The 14,042-nt window shown below is 41.1% G+C and overlaps 1 protein-coding gene across 1 annotated transcript in view; it reads left to right on the top strand.

The window, feature by feature from the left end:
- PRCP (prolylcarboxypeptidase) overlaps positions 1-13,021 on the top strand; it is a 30,337-nt gene extending 17,316 nt beyond the window's left edge. The window contains exons 3-9 of the mRNA XM_069015798.1: positions 349-450; positions 782-963; positions 1,713-1,870; positions 2,478-2,650; positions 4,127-4,291; positions 5,435-5,622; positions 9,906-13,021. Of these exons, the coding sequence (XP_068871899.1) occupies positions 349-450; positions 782-963; positions 1,713-1,870; positions 2,478-2,650; positions 4,127-4,291; positions 5,435-5,622; positions 9,906-10,110 (1,173 nt within the window). The 3' untranslated portion in view covers positions 10,111-13,021. The remainder of the gene's footprint in view (positions 1-348; positions 451-781; positions 964-1,712; positions 1,871-2,477; positions 2,651-4,126; positions 4,292-5,434; positions 5,623-9,905) is intronic.
- Positions 13,022-14,042: the final 1,021 nt, after the last annotated feature.

Below are 14,042 nucleotides of genomic sequence, written 5' to 3'. Positions count from 1 at the left end.
TCAAATGCATGCTTTTCACCTGTAGGCTTTTTTATTTCCTGTGGATTAAACTCCTCATGCCATAGGAGTTCTGTTAGAATTGCCTGTGTGTAGTCACAAAACAAGGATATTTTGCAGCATTAAAATGCAGATACTGTCTTTGTATGTATCACCTTCTCTGGGTCGATAGATGTTTTGTGTGTTTTCTTACTTCAGTGATACTTTAAAAGCAAATTGCATTCTGTCTTTCTAGTGGCATTTTGATAGTGATATCCTTCTAATCAAAGAATTGGAATACACTAGACTGAAACTAGAGGCTTTTAAACAAGTTGAGTCAATTACTTTCAGTGTCTGTTTTCCTCCAACCAGGGTTTTATGTGGGATGTGGCTGAAGAACTTAATGCCATGTTGGTATTTGCTGAACATAGATATTATGGAGAATCTTTGCCCTTTGGGAATGAGTCTTTCAGTGTAAGTGTCATCTTTTGTCTTCCTAATAAATGTATTCCATACAAACACAATTCTGTGTATTTAGTTCTTGCCAGGGCAATGAGTGTTAACTCGAGTAAGATGTAACCTTTTTGTAACTATCAATTCTAGGGTAAAAAAAAAAAAAAAGCCTAGAGATTTTTTTAAGTGTTTCAAGGGACACCTGCAAAGAATGTTTCATTTGTTCTCAGGCACAGATTCAGACCTGTGATTTTGGCTGTAGACCTGGTTTTAGCTGTAGCTACTGTGGGGAATAGAAAGACCGCTGCTGGAAATCACTCATGCTGTCCATAACCTGCCTTCTTTCTCTCAGGATTCCAAGCACCTAAATTACCTGACGTCAGAACAAGCTCTAGCAGACTTTGCAGTACTTGTTGAGTACTTGAAGATGACCATTGCAGGAGCCCGGCACAGTCCAGTCATAGCTATAGGAGGATCTTATGGAGGAATGCTTGCAGCCTGGTTTAGGATGAAGTATCCCCATGTGGTGGTTGGGTGAGTGTGCTCATCCTGCTTAAACAGAGCAGGCATTTGTTACTTCTCTGCTATAAATATTACAGCTCTGGGAGAAGTACCATAATTCAAGCTGGCTTGAATTTTTCAGTACTGGGAGAAGGAATCAAGTTGCTTTGAATTTTGGAAGGAGCACCTAATAAAGGCAACTGTAGGTCAGCAGGTACTGGATGCTGTATTTTGTCAGAGTTACCTGTTAGATTTGTGAAAGCAGCATGTGAACACTGTCTTGGCACCTAAATTTTTTAGGGTCTCCAGACTTCCTGATGACTTTAGGCTGGTCTTTAATCTCTTCAATGCCCTAGTTATTCTCTTGGAAAGAAGAATAGTAATTCCCCTACCTTTGTCTGCTAGAGAATATATTTCTGTGGACCGGGGCTCTCTTCATTAGATTTCACACAATGCCTAGTGAGAAAGACCTAATTGATAGACAAGAATGAAAAACAATCAAGTAATCAAGTCTGAATTTCTACTTCCTGTATTTGCTGATATTGTTTTACTAGTGTCCAACACTTATATCCTCCAGCAGCCTCTGCCTGCAGACTGGTGGAATAATTTTGCAACATTGTGGTTAGTTCACCTAGAGCTGTGTCCTAGAGCTTGTTCACGTAGAGCACAGTGTCCAAGCTGAATTATAAATGCTGCTTAGATAGTGGCTGTGGGGGAGGGTATTGACCAGAGGGTGGAAGTTCACTTTGCAGGGATTCAGGATCTCTTATGTCCCTTTGCAGAGCTCTGGCAGCCTCTGCCCCAATCTGGCAGTTTGGTGATTTGGTTCCATGTGGCACATTTTTCAGCATAGTGACCAATGATTTCAAAAAGAGTGGCACGGGCTGCTCAGAGAGCATTCGAAATTCCTGGGATGCTATTAACCACCTTTCCTCAACAGGTAAGACCTCACCAATGTGTTTTCAAAGAATAGTAATGATCAACATTGTGTTATGACTTCCACCTGTGTATGTATTGGGTTTTTTGAAACTCTACTCCTGATATTGAAAACTGCCAAGTGAATGTAGCACTACGTTTAAATGCCTGTTTGGTTGTATCACAAACTTCTTTCAGGCCTGGTGGGATGCAGAATCTAGGTCCAAACATCCCTAAGGTTAAATAAGAAGAGGCTTCAGATCAGAACCTCAAAGCTTGTATTCCTTCTGACCAAATAGGCCAGATAGTCATTACTATAAAAAGAGTACTTTGTTTGCCAACTGAGGCATTCAGGAAAAGAAAATTACTGTAATCATTATGAACTCAGTGATAGGAACTCACTTGGCCTTGAGGAGCTTTTCTAATCTAAGTGATTCTGTGATTATACAACTACCTGAAAAGAGGTTGTAGTGAGGTGCTGACTAAAATTTGATCTGCTGTGCTTATATGTATGTGGAATAGTTTCACTAAATTAGGCTAAGCAAAAATATTTTTTAGTAGCAGCACAACTGACCTATGTGTTAATGGTACAATACACTAAATATTGTTTTATCCATTTATTCTTATTAAAGATACAGGTTTGCAGTGGCTTTCCAACACATTTCATTTGTGCAGCCCTTTAAAAAATCTTCAGGATGCTGCTGTATTGAAAAACTGGCTGAGTGAAACATGGGTAAATCTGGCTATGGTGAATTATCCCTATAAAGCTGACTTCTTGCAGCCTCTGCCAGCTTGGCCTATACAGGTAATTTAAAACTAATATCTTGTAACATCTTGACCATTTGGTTTAATAATTCTCCCTTCCTCTCCGAGTTTGCACCTTTCCTTTTATTTTCTTGGTTTTGTTGAACCAATGTGACTGAGAAAAGACAATCAAGATAATATCGTGTGCATGAGCTGGTTTGTTGCCCAACTGCCACTTGTAGGTATAGTAGGTTATATCAAGAGCCCAGGAGAAGAAAAGTGCCAGGGATGACTGAGAAACCTCAGCTGTCCTGCAGAGCTGTTCTTGAGCAGTAGAAATACTGTACAAAATTTAGAGTTTCTGATGTGAGACTTAGCTGACAGAGCTTGCAACTGAAAAAGTTTCGAGCCTATATCCTTTCTGATGTGGGAAAACTAATGAGAGAAAATGTGGATTTCCACAAGCATATTCCTTGCAGGGTCCCTTCTCAAATCAGAACCTCTTTTTATGCTTGCAAGTCTTCCTTGTGCAGTTCTGTTTATCCACAGTGCTTTCTCCAAGGTTTCTATTTCATTGGAACGTTTTTATTCTTTTAAATACTCTGGCTGAATTTCCCTGCAGGACTTTGGGTTACTGTGTAACATAGGTGAGGCAGATAAAATACAAGTATTTTAGGCAGTAGTTAATTATAAACCAAAGTTTTTCCCTTGTGTAGAGCTGCCTGATGGAGGAGAGAGGGAAATTCATTTGTCCTATGTGGCTGTCTGCAAAGAGCAATATGAACACATTGAAAATTATTTCTGATTTTTTATCAGTCTGAAAGAACCCAAGAAACTCAAGCTCACCTCCACCACTGTCCATGTTACCTGTTTGACTGAGGTATAACCCTAACCTAGAAAAAGCCACTACCCATCTGGACAATACTGATGTATGAAATCTGATTTATATAAGCTGTTAAGATACTTTCTTTTCTGAAACAGAAGCTCTAATACAACTCTGAGGGTGAGAAAGGGAGGAAGATGTGGACTTGATGATCTTGGAGGTCTTTTTCCAACCTTAATGAGTAGCTAGCTAGATGGATATATATATATATGTATGTATGTAGTTTAATCTGTTCTCTGTTGTGAGTTGCCACATCAAACTGCAGGGAACCCCAGTCTGTACCTGGAATGTCTGTTATATATCTGTATGTGCTGTCTTCAATTACAGAGGTACTAAATACTATTTATTAAATATAATCTATTTTAAAGTATGGGAGATGGATTGAAAAATTTGGTGAATGAAACATTAAGGTGGCACTGTTGGGTTTGTTAAATTTTTTTTTAACCAGGAAATATAAAGTTTCAGGTTCATCATAGTAGCATGCACCACACACATGTAATATTACTTTTTGTGATAATCAGGATATATCATTTCATAGACACTTTCTGGAAGCGGTCCAACTGTACTTGGAAAAGAAATTAATATCTTACCAGGTATCATGTATTAATATTTAATTCCTATGGATTTAGAAATCTACTTCTCTTTTCATTGCAGGAAGTCTGCAAGTTCTTGAAGGATCCCAGTCTCTCTGAAAAATTGTTGTTGCAGAATGTTTTCCAGGCAGTAAATTTATATTACAATTATACAGGAGAAGCCCCATGCTTAGATGTGTCGCAGACTGCAACAAAGAGTCTGGGTGAAATGGGTTGGTACTACCAGGTATGCACACTAATCTTTATAAATTGCAAGTCAGTGAGGGTTTTTTGATCTAGAGCTGATGAGAACTGTCATTTAGCTGTCAATATATTGTGCCAGATGTATTGATGTACTGATGACAGATGTAGTCACAAACTAAGTATGATTATAGTGGGGAAGGCAAGGAGAAAAGAGAAGCAGCTTTCCCAGGAGGTTTAGGTTGTATCTTCATTATCTAGCTAATTGTTGAGTTTTACATCTTCATATAGACTGGAAAATGATGTACAGCAAGCAGTTGTAAATTATCTACAGCAGTCAATTGTATGAGGTTTAACAAGGCCAAGTGGTGTGTCCTGCACTTGGGTCACAACAACCCCATGCAGGGCTAGAGGCTGGGGCAGAGTGGCTGTAAACCTGCCTGGTGGAAAAGGACCTGGGGTTGCTGGCTGACAGTGGCTGAACATGATCCAGCAGAGTGCCCAGGTGGCCAAGAAGGCCAATGGCATCCTGGCCTGTATCAGCAATAGTGTGGCCAGCAGGACCAGGGCAGTGACTGTCCCCATGTACTCAGCACTGGTGAGGCCACACCTCAACTCCTGTGTTCAGTTCTGGGTCCCTCACTGCAAGAAGGGCATTGAGGGGCTGGAGCATGTTCAGAGAAGGGTCTGGAGCACAAGTCTGGTGGGGAGTGGCTGAGAGAACCTGCGGTGTTTAGTCTGGAGAGAAGGAGGAGGCTGAGGAAAGACCTTAATGTTCTCTACAGGTTCCTGAAAGGAGATTGTAGGGAGGTGGGTTTCTGTCTCTTAAGTAACAAGCAATAGAATGAGAAGAAATGGCCCCAAGCTGTACCAGGGAAGGTTTAGATTGAATATTAGGAAAAAGGTCAAGCACCGAAACAGGCTGCAAAGGGAAATGGTGGAGTCCCCATCCTTGGAGTTTTTTAAAAGACAGTATTCACATTGGTAGACAGTTTAGCAGTGGACTTGGCAGTTTAGATTTATGGCTGGACTTGATCTTAAAAGTTATTTTCCAACCTGAATGATTCTTTAATAGCTTGGTGGTAATTACTGATTAAATGCTGTTTGACCTTTCTTTTTAAAATACTGCAGTAACAGATATTGGATGTTCTTCTGGAAATACTTCTTATTGACCTGCCCTTTCTTTCAGGCTTGCACTGAGATGGTGATGCCTTTATGCACAGATGGTGTCCATGACATGTTTGAGCCTCAGAAGTGGGACTTTGATGCACTTTCAGAAGAGTGTTACAGGATGTGGGGAGTGAGGCCTCGCCTCTCTTGGATTCTTTCTATGTATGGAGGAAAAAACATCAGTTCACACAGCAACATCATCTTCAGGTGAGCTTTGTTTCAGCTGATAGTGTAGAGGCTTCCACCAGTTTGGGTTGTCAGTGCAGAGACTCTGCCCCAAGTGGCAAAGGGATCTGTCTCCAGCATTCCAGCTGAATAAATGATGGGCATACTTTGTGTTGCTGTTGAGAGTAAAATGATCAGTCTGCAGTGGCCAAAGATGCCAACTGTTCTGTTACTGCCTGTGTGACTGTAAAAGAAGAATCTGGGCTGGGATTCTGCCAAACATCTTTCCAAGTGGATTCCTTCTTATCTTGTGGCCAAAATCCAGGTTTCCCATGCTGGTAAATTCCTACTTTTATGAACCCAAAGCACTGTTGCTTACGCGTAAAAGGAGAGTCTAAATGAGCTCTAGCTATGACACAGAATCTTGGTCACCAAAATTATTGCTCTGAGTGATAGCCTTGTGAAGGGGCTGGCATGGCATTCCTTTTTCCCTTTGATACAGAAAAGAGAGGGAATTGACTTTGGGAGTTTTTCTGTTACTGCCAACAGCCCTTTTTCTTTTAGTGGCATTTAGGCAAGTTTCAGCAAGCTTGTATAAGATCCAAATACAAAGATGTTTCTATTTTGGTAAGGAATACTGGTAATAAAACAAAAGTTTGTCTGAAACACCTTTGTGTGTGGACAAAAAGTGAAAGAAATGTTTCAGTCTAACACAAAAAACTAGTGCATGCCGCTTGCTCTCTTTTCAGCCTGCCCTTATATTTAAGATTAAACTATTTAAAGGGAAGTTCATGTAGTTGTACTTATGCTGGGAGGTGATCCAGGTGAGTACTCTGTCCATCAAATTCTTATGTGGAAGGGAGGTGTTCCACACACCCATTGAGGCCTCAGGAGTCCTGACTTGCTGTACCCGTTGCCCACTATGGGAAGCTCCTGGATATATATTTCTCTGTGTTCTGGTTTAAATTGTTCAAGGCCTTTTCATAAAACACCTTGCCACTTCTACAAACCAGCTCAGAATTAGTCTTTTGGACGTGGTAGATAGGTGTGCATTTCAAAAGTAGAAACTTCTCACTTGATTTGGGGATTATTTTCTGGACTGCAGCTGTTAGTGTCAGTCTGTTTGGCTGCAAAGGCCTGTTGCTTTCCTCTTGTTTGCCTCTTGCTGTTTCTATCCCAGCAGGATATCTACTCTGGAGTGAGAAATCCCACCTTTTTTTGGAAAACTTGTAAATAAAAAAAAATTGTTGGTTTCACTTAGTTTCTGCAGAGTGTTGCTTATTTCCAAGGCCGCACAGCTCTTTACAGTAGAAATCTGCTTTGTAAGTGATACAAAGCAAACAAATCTAAATAAGTGTTTAAGAATTTATGCCAGCTGAAGGAGCTGGAAATGAGAAAAGCCTGAAAGCAACCAAATGAATGTTAAAGTAGTGCTGTACACACAAAGCTTTTGGATCTCAAGCTGGGATGTTTCTCTTCAAACAAATACATTGTCAACACTGTACATTTTATATAAGAGCCTTTTATCCTCAAACACTGCAGAGTGCTTTACAAAAAACATCCCAATGTTTACCAGGGGATGTGGCTCCCTGTGGGGTGAAAAGGACTGTGTTTCAAGTGACAGGCAACTTGCACAACAGTGTAGTGCAGGAAGGGAAAAGTGCTCCATCTAAAGAGAACCACTGTAGGGTGGATTTTTCCAGACGCAGTGGGATTTGGCCAGGATGCTTAAACTGTTGCTGCTGCTTCTCCCTCTGTGAGCAGTACATCACTCTGCACAGTCTCACTGTTGTTTGTATGTGTGGCATTAATGCAGGGAATTCCATTGCCCCTCTGGTACCTTCCTGGAGTTGTGTAGTGTGTGAGTGGTTACTTAGGCTGTGAGCAGGTGGTAATTGCCTGTCCTGGGCAGTATGTCTTTATTAAAACTAGTTTGAGGAAATTAGGGGTTTCAGACCACTGTTTCCCCTTTCTCTTCCAGCACTCCTCTTTTCACTCCTCTTACTGGAGTACTTGGTGTGGAAGTGCTGCACGGTGGTGGGAAGTGACATTTTAACACTGTTCATGCGTGTGGTAGCAGCTGTAGTGTCTCATCATCCCTGTGCTGTGGTAGTCAAAACCAGCCCAGGTTACATCAGACAGTATGAAATTTGGTGTGCACAGTCCAAAAATGGGTATTTTTCATTCTCAATGAATCACATCTAGGTTGTAGGCGTCTAAGTCAGAGCAGCCACATATCCAGTTCTGCACTGGCAGGGGAAAGGCAGAAAGTGAAGGTTCTGTTTTAAGAGATTCTGGTGCTCTGTGCAGAAGGGAGAATTGAAAGCACTAAAGAAGGGAGTGGTGGCAAAGAAGAGAACGATGCCTGGCTGAAGAGAAAAGGTGAGAGAAAAAAGTTAATAACAGGAAACATGAAAGTTGTGGAGAGTGGTCGTTTAAAAAAGGATGCACAGACAGGGCTGCTAAGATTGTGTAAAACTTCTGGGCAGGGCAGGAGAGCTGAGGAGATTGAAGAGAATATAGGAGAGGGAACTCTGTGCTGTGGGGTAGGCAGAACCTTATGTATGCTGTCAAGGAAGTATATGAATTGAAAACAGGACTTGCGTGCTGATTTTTGCACTGGCTTTTTTCTGAAGTCCTGCTTGCCTGGCCACTGCAAAAAAAGTCTGACTTTTATTCTTTCTCTTCTTTTGCTTCTTTGGTTTATACTGGGAAATTCCTGTCCTGTGAGATGGACAACTGAGTACTTACATGCATGCTTAGTTTTAACCTATAAAGAATTCATTCCAGTTGGAATGATCTTAAATCTGCAAAAAACTGTCAAGATTCATGGTTTTGTGGTGAGCCCTCCATCCCCCCCACCTTCAAGTTTCACTTCCCAAACTGCGTCAGCGCCTCTGGTGCCATCCTTTGGCAGGAGATGCAGAGGATGCAGCCAGAAGCTCACAGAAAAACCTGTGGCATGCTTAGTTTCCACATGGCTAGGACCAAAAGATCCAAATTCATGTGCATCATGGGTCGCTCAGCAACTCATCCCCCTGTTGCCAAGGTGCTCTGCTGATTCAGGTGACCTTTTAAATCCAATGCTTTTGGCTTATTGGGCAGCTCTTTATGCTTTTTGTTTTGTGGATACAAAATGTTTCTCTTGTTCTAAGTCATATTTAGAATCACTGAAAGTAAAGAACTACAGAGACTCAAAGATATTTAGTCGGGGGGTTTTTTTCAGTGATGAAACAAGTGAAATATTAGTTCAGACCCCATCAGGTTTTTACTCTTGGTTATTTCTAAAAAAGCTCTTGTTTTTATTTGCTATTTTTCTGTTTTTTCATGGTGCTGCCATTGTGGTATTTTTCTAGCTCCAAATCTGTGTCCAAGGATGTTTTAATTTCTTAGATCCCTCTAGAAATTTAGCCTCTAATACCATAGCCCATCTCTGACATTTCCTTTTGTGGGCAGGTCCAGTGTTTTAAGTGAGGAACAGATCTAGATTTGTGTAGCTCCACAAGTATATGGATGTTGTATTCTTTGTGCAGAAAGATGGGCCATGTGTGGGAAGGGCACTGCAATAAAGGAAAATACAATGTTGTAGAGGTTATTGGGTCAAGTCCAAAGCTAGGAATGAGAGATGGAAAGCTCTCTCCCAGCTGAGCCATTGGCTTGCTCTATGGACTATTATTTGGAGCCATATCTATAGTGTAAGGAATTCTTGTAATTGATTTGGGGTGAGGGAGGAGGGGGAGTAAATGGCAATAAATTGTCCTTTCACAGTGGAAGAGTAATTTTAGACAGTTTTTTAAGGGGTAAAATCTTCATTTTCCTATGGTTGTTATTAAAGCCAGCAGGCTAATCCAAGCATTTCTTTGCAAAACCAGGTTGGCACTCAGCTGAGTTAGCAAAAGGTAGAACTTCCTGAAAATTCAGCTCTAAAGGGTCCAGTGAGTGATTTGTTTATGGCAGGCTGCAAAGAACAAAAGTGAAGTGCTTTGATTTGGGAATTTTGACATGTTTTGGTAGAGGGAAACCTGAAACTTTTATGACAATTACAGGTAGCAGCAGATTTCTCTTCAGAGGCTTTTGCACTGTTATAGGTTATTATCTGAATTAGAAGATAATTAATGAGAAGTGTAGCCTTGCTTAAGCTGATGATAGCTCCATACCTCTGTCAAGATGACTCCTTTCAGCAGAGGGGTGGGCACAAGACATTAAGACAGGGCTGAGGTCTCTGTTGCTGCATGTACAAAACTAGTAGAAATGTTGATGTGAGCTACAGCCTCACTGCTGACTGCTGTGCACATGTACCCTAATGAAATAGTCTTTCCTTCCAGCAATGGTGGCCTGGATCCGTGGTCTGCAGGTGGGGTGACCCAGAACATCACCAACTCCCTCGTGGCAGTTGTGATCCCAGATGGAGCCCACCACCTGGACCTACGCAGCCGTAACCCTTTGGACCCCAAGTCTGTACAGCAAGCTCGAGCCTTGGAGATCTGCCTCATGAAGCAGTGGATTGAAAAGGCCAGGCACAGCCACTGAAGTGGCACTGCAACAACTGTGGCCATTACACTTCTCTTGGCTTTGCTGGGAGTAGGGCCAGGCCTCGTGATATGGTCATTGGAGCATTTCCCTCCTGCTTCCTCACCTGCACTGCAGTGGTCATCATTGCTTGTGTCCACGAGAGAGGCAGGCAGCAGATGGATGGAGAGCATTCTCAGATGATAAACTCCAGTCAAAGTGCAAAGGATTGAGCTGCCTGCTCTGGTTTGCTTTCCTCTTCTGCTCTTCTCAAATGCTGTACTTTACCACATAGTAATGAGTTCCTGTTCTAGGATTGTTGCCCTTCTCCTTGCTGTGCTGAGTGATTGTCCCATGTGGGATATGGCAGTGCTGTTGATGGTGAAACTCTGCTGCCTCCAATGTGATTGAATTTCAGACATCCTCTGCTGCTGGAGATAATGAGGGAACAGAAATCACATCTTACTGTGATGTTTGGTGGAGAGGTAGGGAAGGGCTGGGAAAGCTAGCTGTGCTGTTTGTAAGGAAACTAAACAGCCCTTACCCTTTGTAGTGAGTATTGGAAAAGAAATAAATATACAACTTTTTTTTCTACCTAGTTTTCCTGCAGCTTATTAATTGGTGGATTTTTGTATTCTGTGCTGTATTGAATGGTCAGGGCTGGGCCCAGACTCTACTGATAACTGGCTGAGCATGCACAATATGCATCAGGATTTTATTTCTTCTTTTGCTATGTTTCCTAATTCTGAGAGATGTCACTATCTGTGATGATGGTTACCAAAGAAAATGGGTATATTTTGTGTGTGTATGTGTGTATCCCTCACAAACACTTAGCTTTTTAAAATCAGGAAGCTTTTGAAGCTATTCTCTTGAAGAGCAAGTGTGTCACTTGTGGTGGCTGGATCTTATGAAGTGACAAATAATTGGGGCTGTGCCTTGTGTGGGTTCTTCCCTCCCCTCCATTCTGTGTATTGTTCAAATTCTGCATGATCTGTTTGCTGATGGCTCTTCAATAAAAGCCTTTAAAAAAAAATTGTTTGCTAGACAAACTATTGAAAACACAGAATGCAGCTATTCCCTTGGATCAGCCTAAAGCCTGATGCTGAGCTCACCAAGCCAGGTGCACTGGGCTTTCTGTAAGGCTTCCAAACCAGACAAACTGCCCTGATTCATGAGACAGCATATTTGACATTAATAAATGGCTGGGGCAGTCCCCTTGTTTTCCAGCTTTGGCTTCATTCACACTGCAGCCCTTCTTCAGAAAGGATTCTTTGCAGTTTAAAGGACAACTCCATTTTAGAATGACTCAGGCAAGTCTTCGTGTCCCCAGACTGTTAAAATTCCATCTCTGTTGAAAAGTTTTCTCAGCTTTGATGATATGCCTGATAGTTGAGTATTTTCCTAAGATCCCAGGTGGCTTTTTCTGTTTCCAGTCTTGTCCTGTCCTCTGGGAACAAGGCGAGCCCAACACTGAATTTTTATCTTTTGAAACACTCCTATGTATCTTCTTTCCAATAGATTGTCCTTTTCCTCATCCAGTGTTAGACATGGCATTTATGTTCAGACTGCAATCTGAACCTCTCATGCTTTTGAGCATGGTAATTTCTTACAGAGACTTCAGAGAACAAGACCAGACAAGAACTACAGGGCTAAAGGCTAAGCTGTGTAGGATTTGCCTGAAACCTGTTGACTGAAAGCTATTAGTGTTCCCCTTTTCCAACAGTTCCTGTTTTAGCTGTAAATATACTCCAGACTCTCACTTACAGACTCTATAATAACATGTCCTTGATTCTTTTGAAACAAATAAAATGTTATTTTTTCCTCAGTTATGTTACAGCCAGCAGAGTTTTTAGAAATTCTGTTGTATCTTCTTACATGTTAACTGATGTGTGGTTATGTCCTGGTTTACTGCAGGGCAAGGAATGAAACCTATAAGAGTTAATATAAATTTGGGGATCAGAAATGGTTTAATTGAGCAAACAAGATCCTGGTCCAGTTGCTCCCACTCACCCACTGATTGCTCAGGATGCTACTCCAAGTGAAAATTTTAGGGATAAGCATTTCTGTGTTGTATGGATAAAGATGTGAACAGCCCAAACTAACAGCTACTGTATATTATTAGTCAGCTTGTGTCTCCTCTCTCTCCCCTGCTAGTGAACTTGCTGTCTCAGGAAACAGCTGCTGCTTTGTTGTATGGAAAACACTTTAGTTTCAAGCAGCATAAGTAATTTAAAGTTTCATTTCTCTTTTCACTCCTTTCATAAAAAATTACCTTCAATAACACTTAAAACAACATACAATTTTTAAACTTTAAGACTTGTAAAATGCCACTTAAAACCCCTCTGAAAAAAATTTTGTTTGTGCTTTTTGTTTATTTGTGGGGGATTGTTTAATAATCTCACTATTCCATTCAGTTTCTGTCTGTGAGACTGATTCAAGTTGACTTTGGATCAGGTTCCTACTGGTTGGACCAGCTTATGAATTTATGTGACTTGTTTTTATGTGATTTTTAATTGATGTTACTTTTTACTGTTTTCCCATCAAGCTGAGTAGTTGAAACTTTAGGTCTTATCTCAGACATTTAGACTTCATCTTAAAATCCATTTACACATCTCTGAATGCTACCAAGGGACTGTCTTGTGGTTTGGCTACCTCATCTAAATGTTGGCTCTCCTGTGTGTTTCATACAGGTGAGGACGAGTTGGGCCATAACAAATGGTTGCTTTATCTTTCCAGGCATATGATGGTGGGCCATACTTCAACTCAGGCTTATGTAAGTCCTTGGCATGTGTCAGAAATTACTGGAATTTAAAACTGTATGTTTCCTGCTCATTGGGAAAAACACAGATGGAAAAAGAATTAATGTTTTCCCCAAAGCATGGATCTTAGTGGTGAACCTGCAGTTTGTATCAATAAAAATACATTAAAATAATGTTGAATTTCTGGAACTGGATTTTGTTTTGGAGGGACATGAATCTTTATCCTTTGGCAGATTCCAAGTTCTGCAAGTGATATTGTCTTGTTTGTACTTGTCTCTTGAGGAGTGAGAGGAAAACTGGTTACAGGAATCCTCGAGTCACACGCACGGCAGTCAGGATGACAGATGGTGAGTCTGCACTCCTTTGGGAGTTTCTCTCTTCAGAGCTTTGGCTGTGGTGCAGAGCAGGTGTATGGGCTGGTTGTTCTCTGTAGGTGACCACACTGAATGCAGTCAAGCTACCTATAATGGGAAAAGTCCATTTTCCTTTTGAAAGCTTTCCCAGGCAAACACACACTTCCCACATGTCAGTAATGAGGAAGGCTATGAGGACAGATCTGTAAGTCCCCTGACGTGGCAAGGGGAGGTTTTTACCAAATAGTTAATAGGGCAGAGCTAAGGCTGCAGAGTCTTGGGAAGGAGCTAAATAGGTTCTGCAACTCATTTTGTTTGTAAGGTAATTTTAATTTTGAAGATGATCAAATATTTCATCATCAAAGGAGTTTATAGAAAGGGAAGTCCCTCCTGGAGCATGGATTCTACATCACAGGAAAAGTGAGAATTTTTGTCTCCCATGCTGTCTGCCCACCAAGGATATTGTAAAAAATGTTATTATGCTTTAAATAAAGGGATTTCTTTTTCTATCTGTGCTCTTAAAAAGGGTATTTAGCTGTTGTGAATCGAATCTCTAAGGAATCATGAGTGACCTAAAGAGCTTTATGTAGGTTAAAGACTGCACATAGACACTTGGGTATTTTAGCTCCTTGCAGGACTAAGGGTGGAATCGTTGTGTCTTTCTGGCAGTCAGGAGGACACTATAAAACCACTAAACATGGGATGAAAGAATACAGGGGATTGTGTACTTCAAACCTCCATTTTTAGTTCTCCCCCATTGATTCAGAGCGTCATTGTTATGCTGTAACTGGTGTCCTACTGGGTGTTACTACTGTATCCTCTAGGATTTGGGGTTTTTTTT

This window comes from Aphelocoma coerulescens, chromosome 1 (assembly GCF_041296385.1).
Source record: "Aphelocoma coerulescens isolate FSJ_1873_10779 chromosome 1, UR_Acoe_1.0, whole genome shotgun sequence".
NCBI classification, from domain to species: Eukaryota; Metazoa; Chordata; class Aves; order Passeriformes; family Corvidae; genus Aphelocoma; species Aphelocoma coerulescens.
Note: the sequence above shows the minus strand (reverse complement) of the source record. Positions and strands in the feature narration are given on the sequence as shown.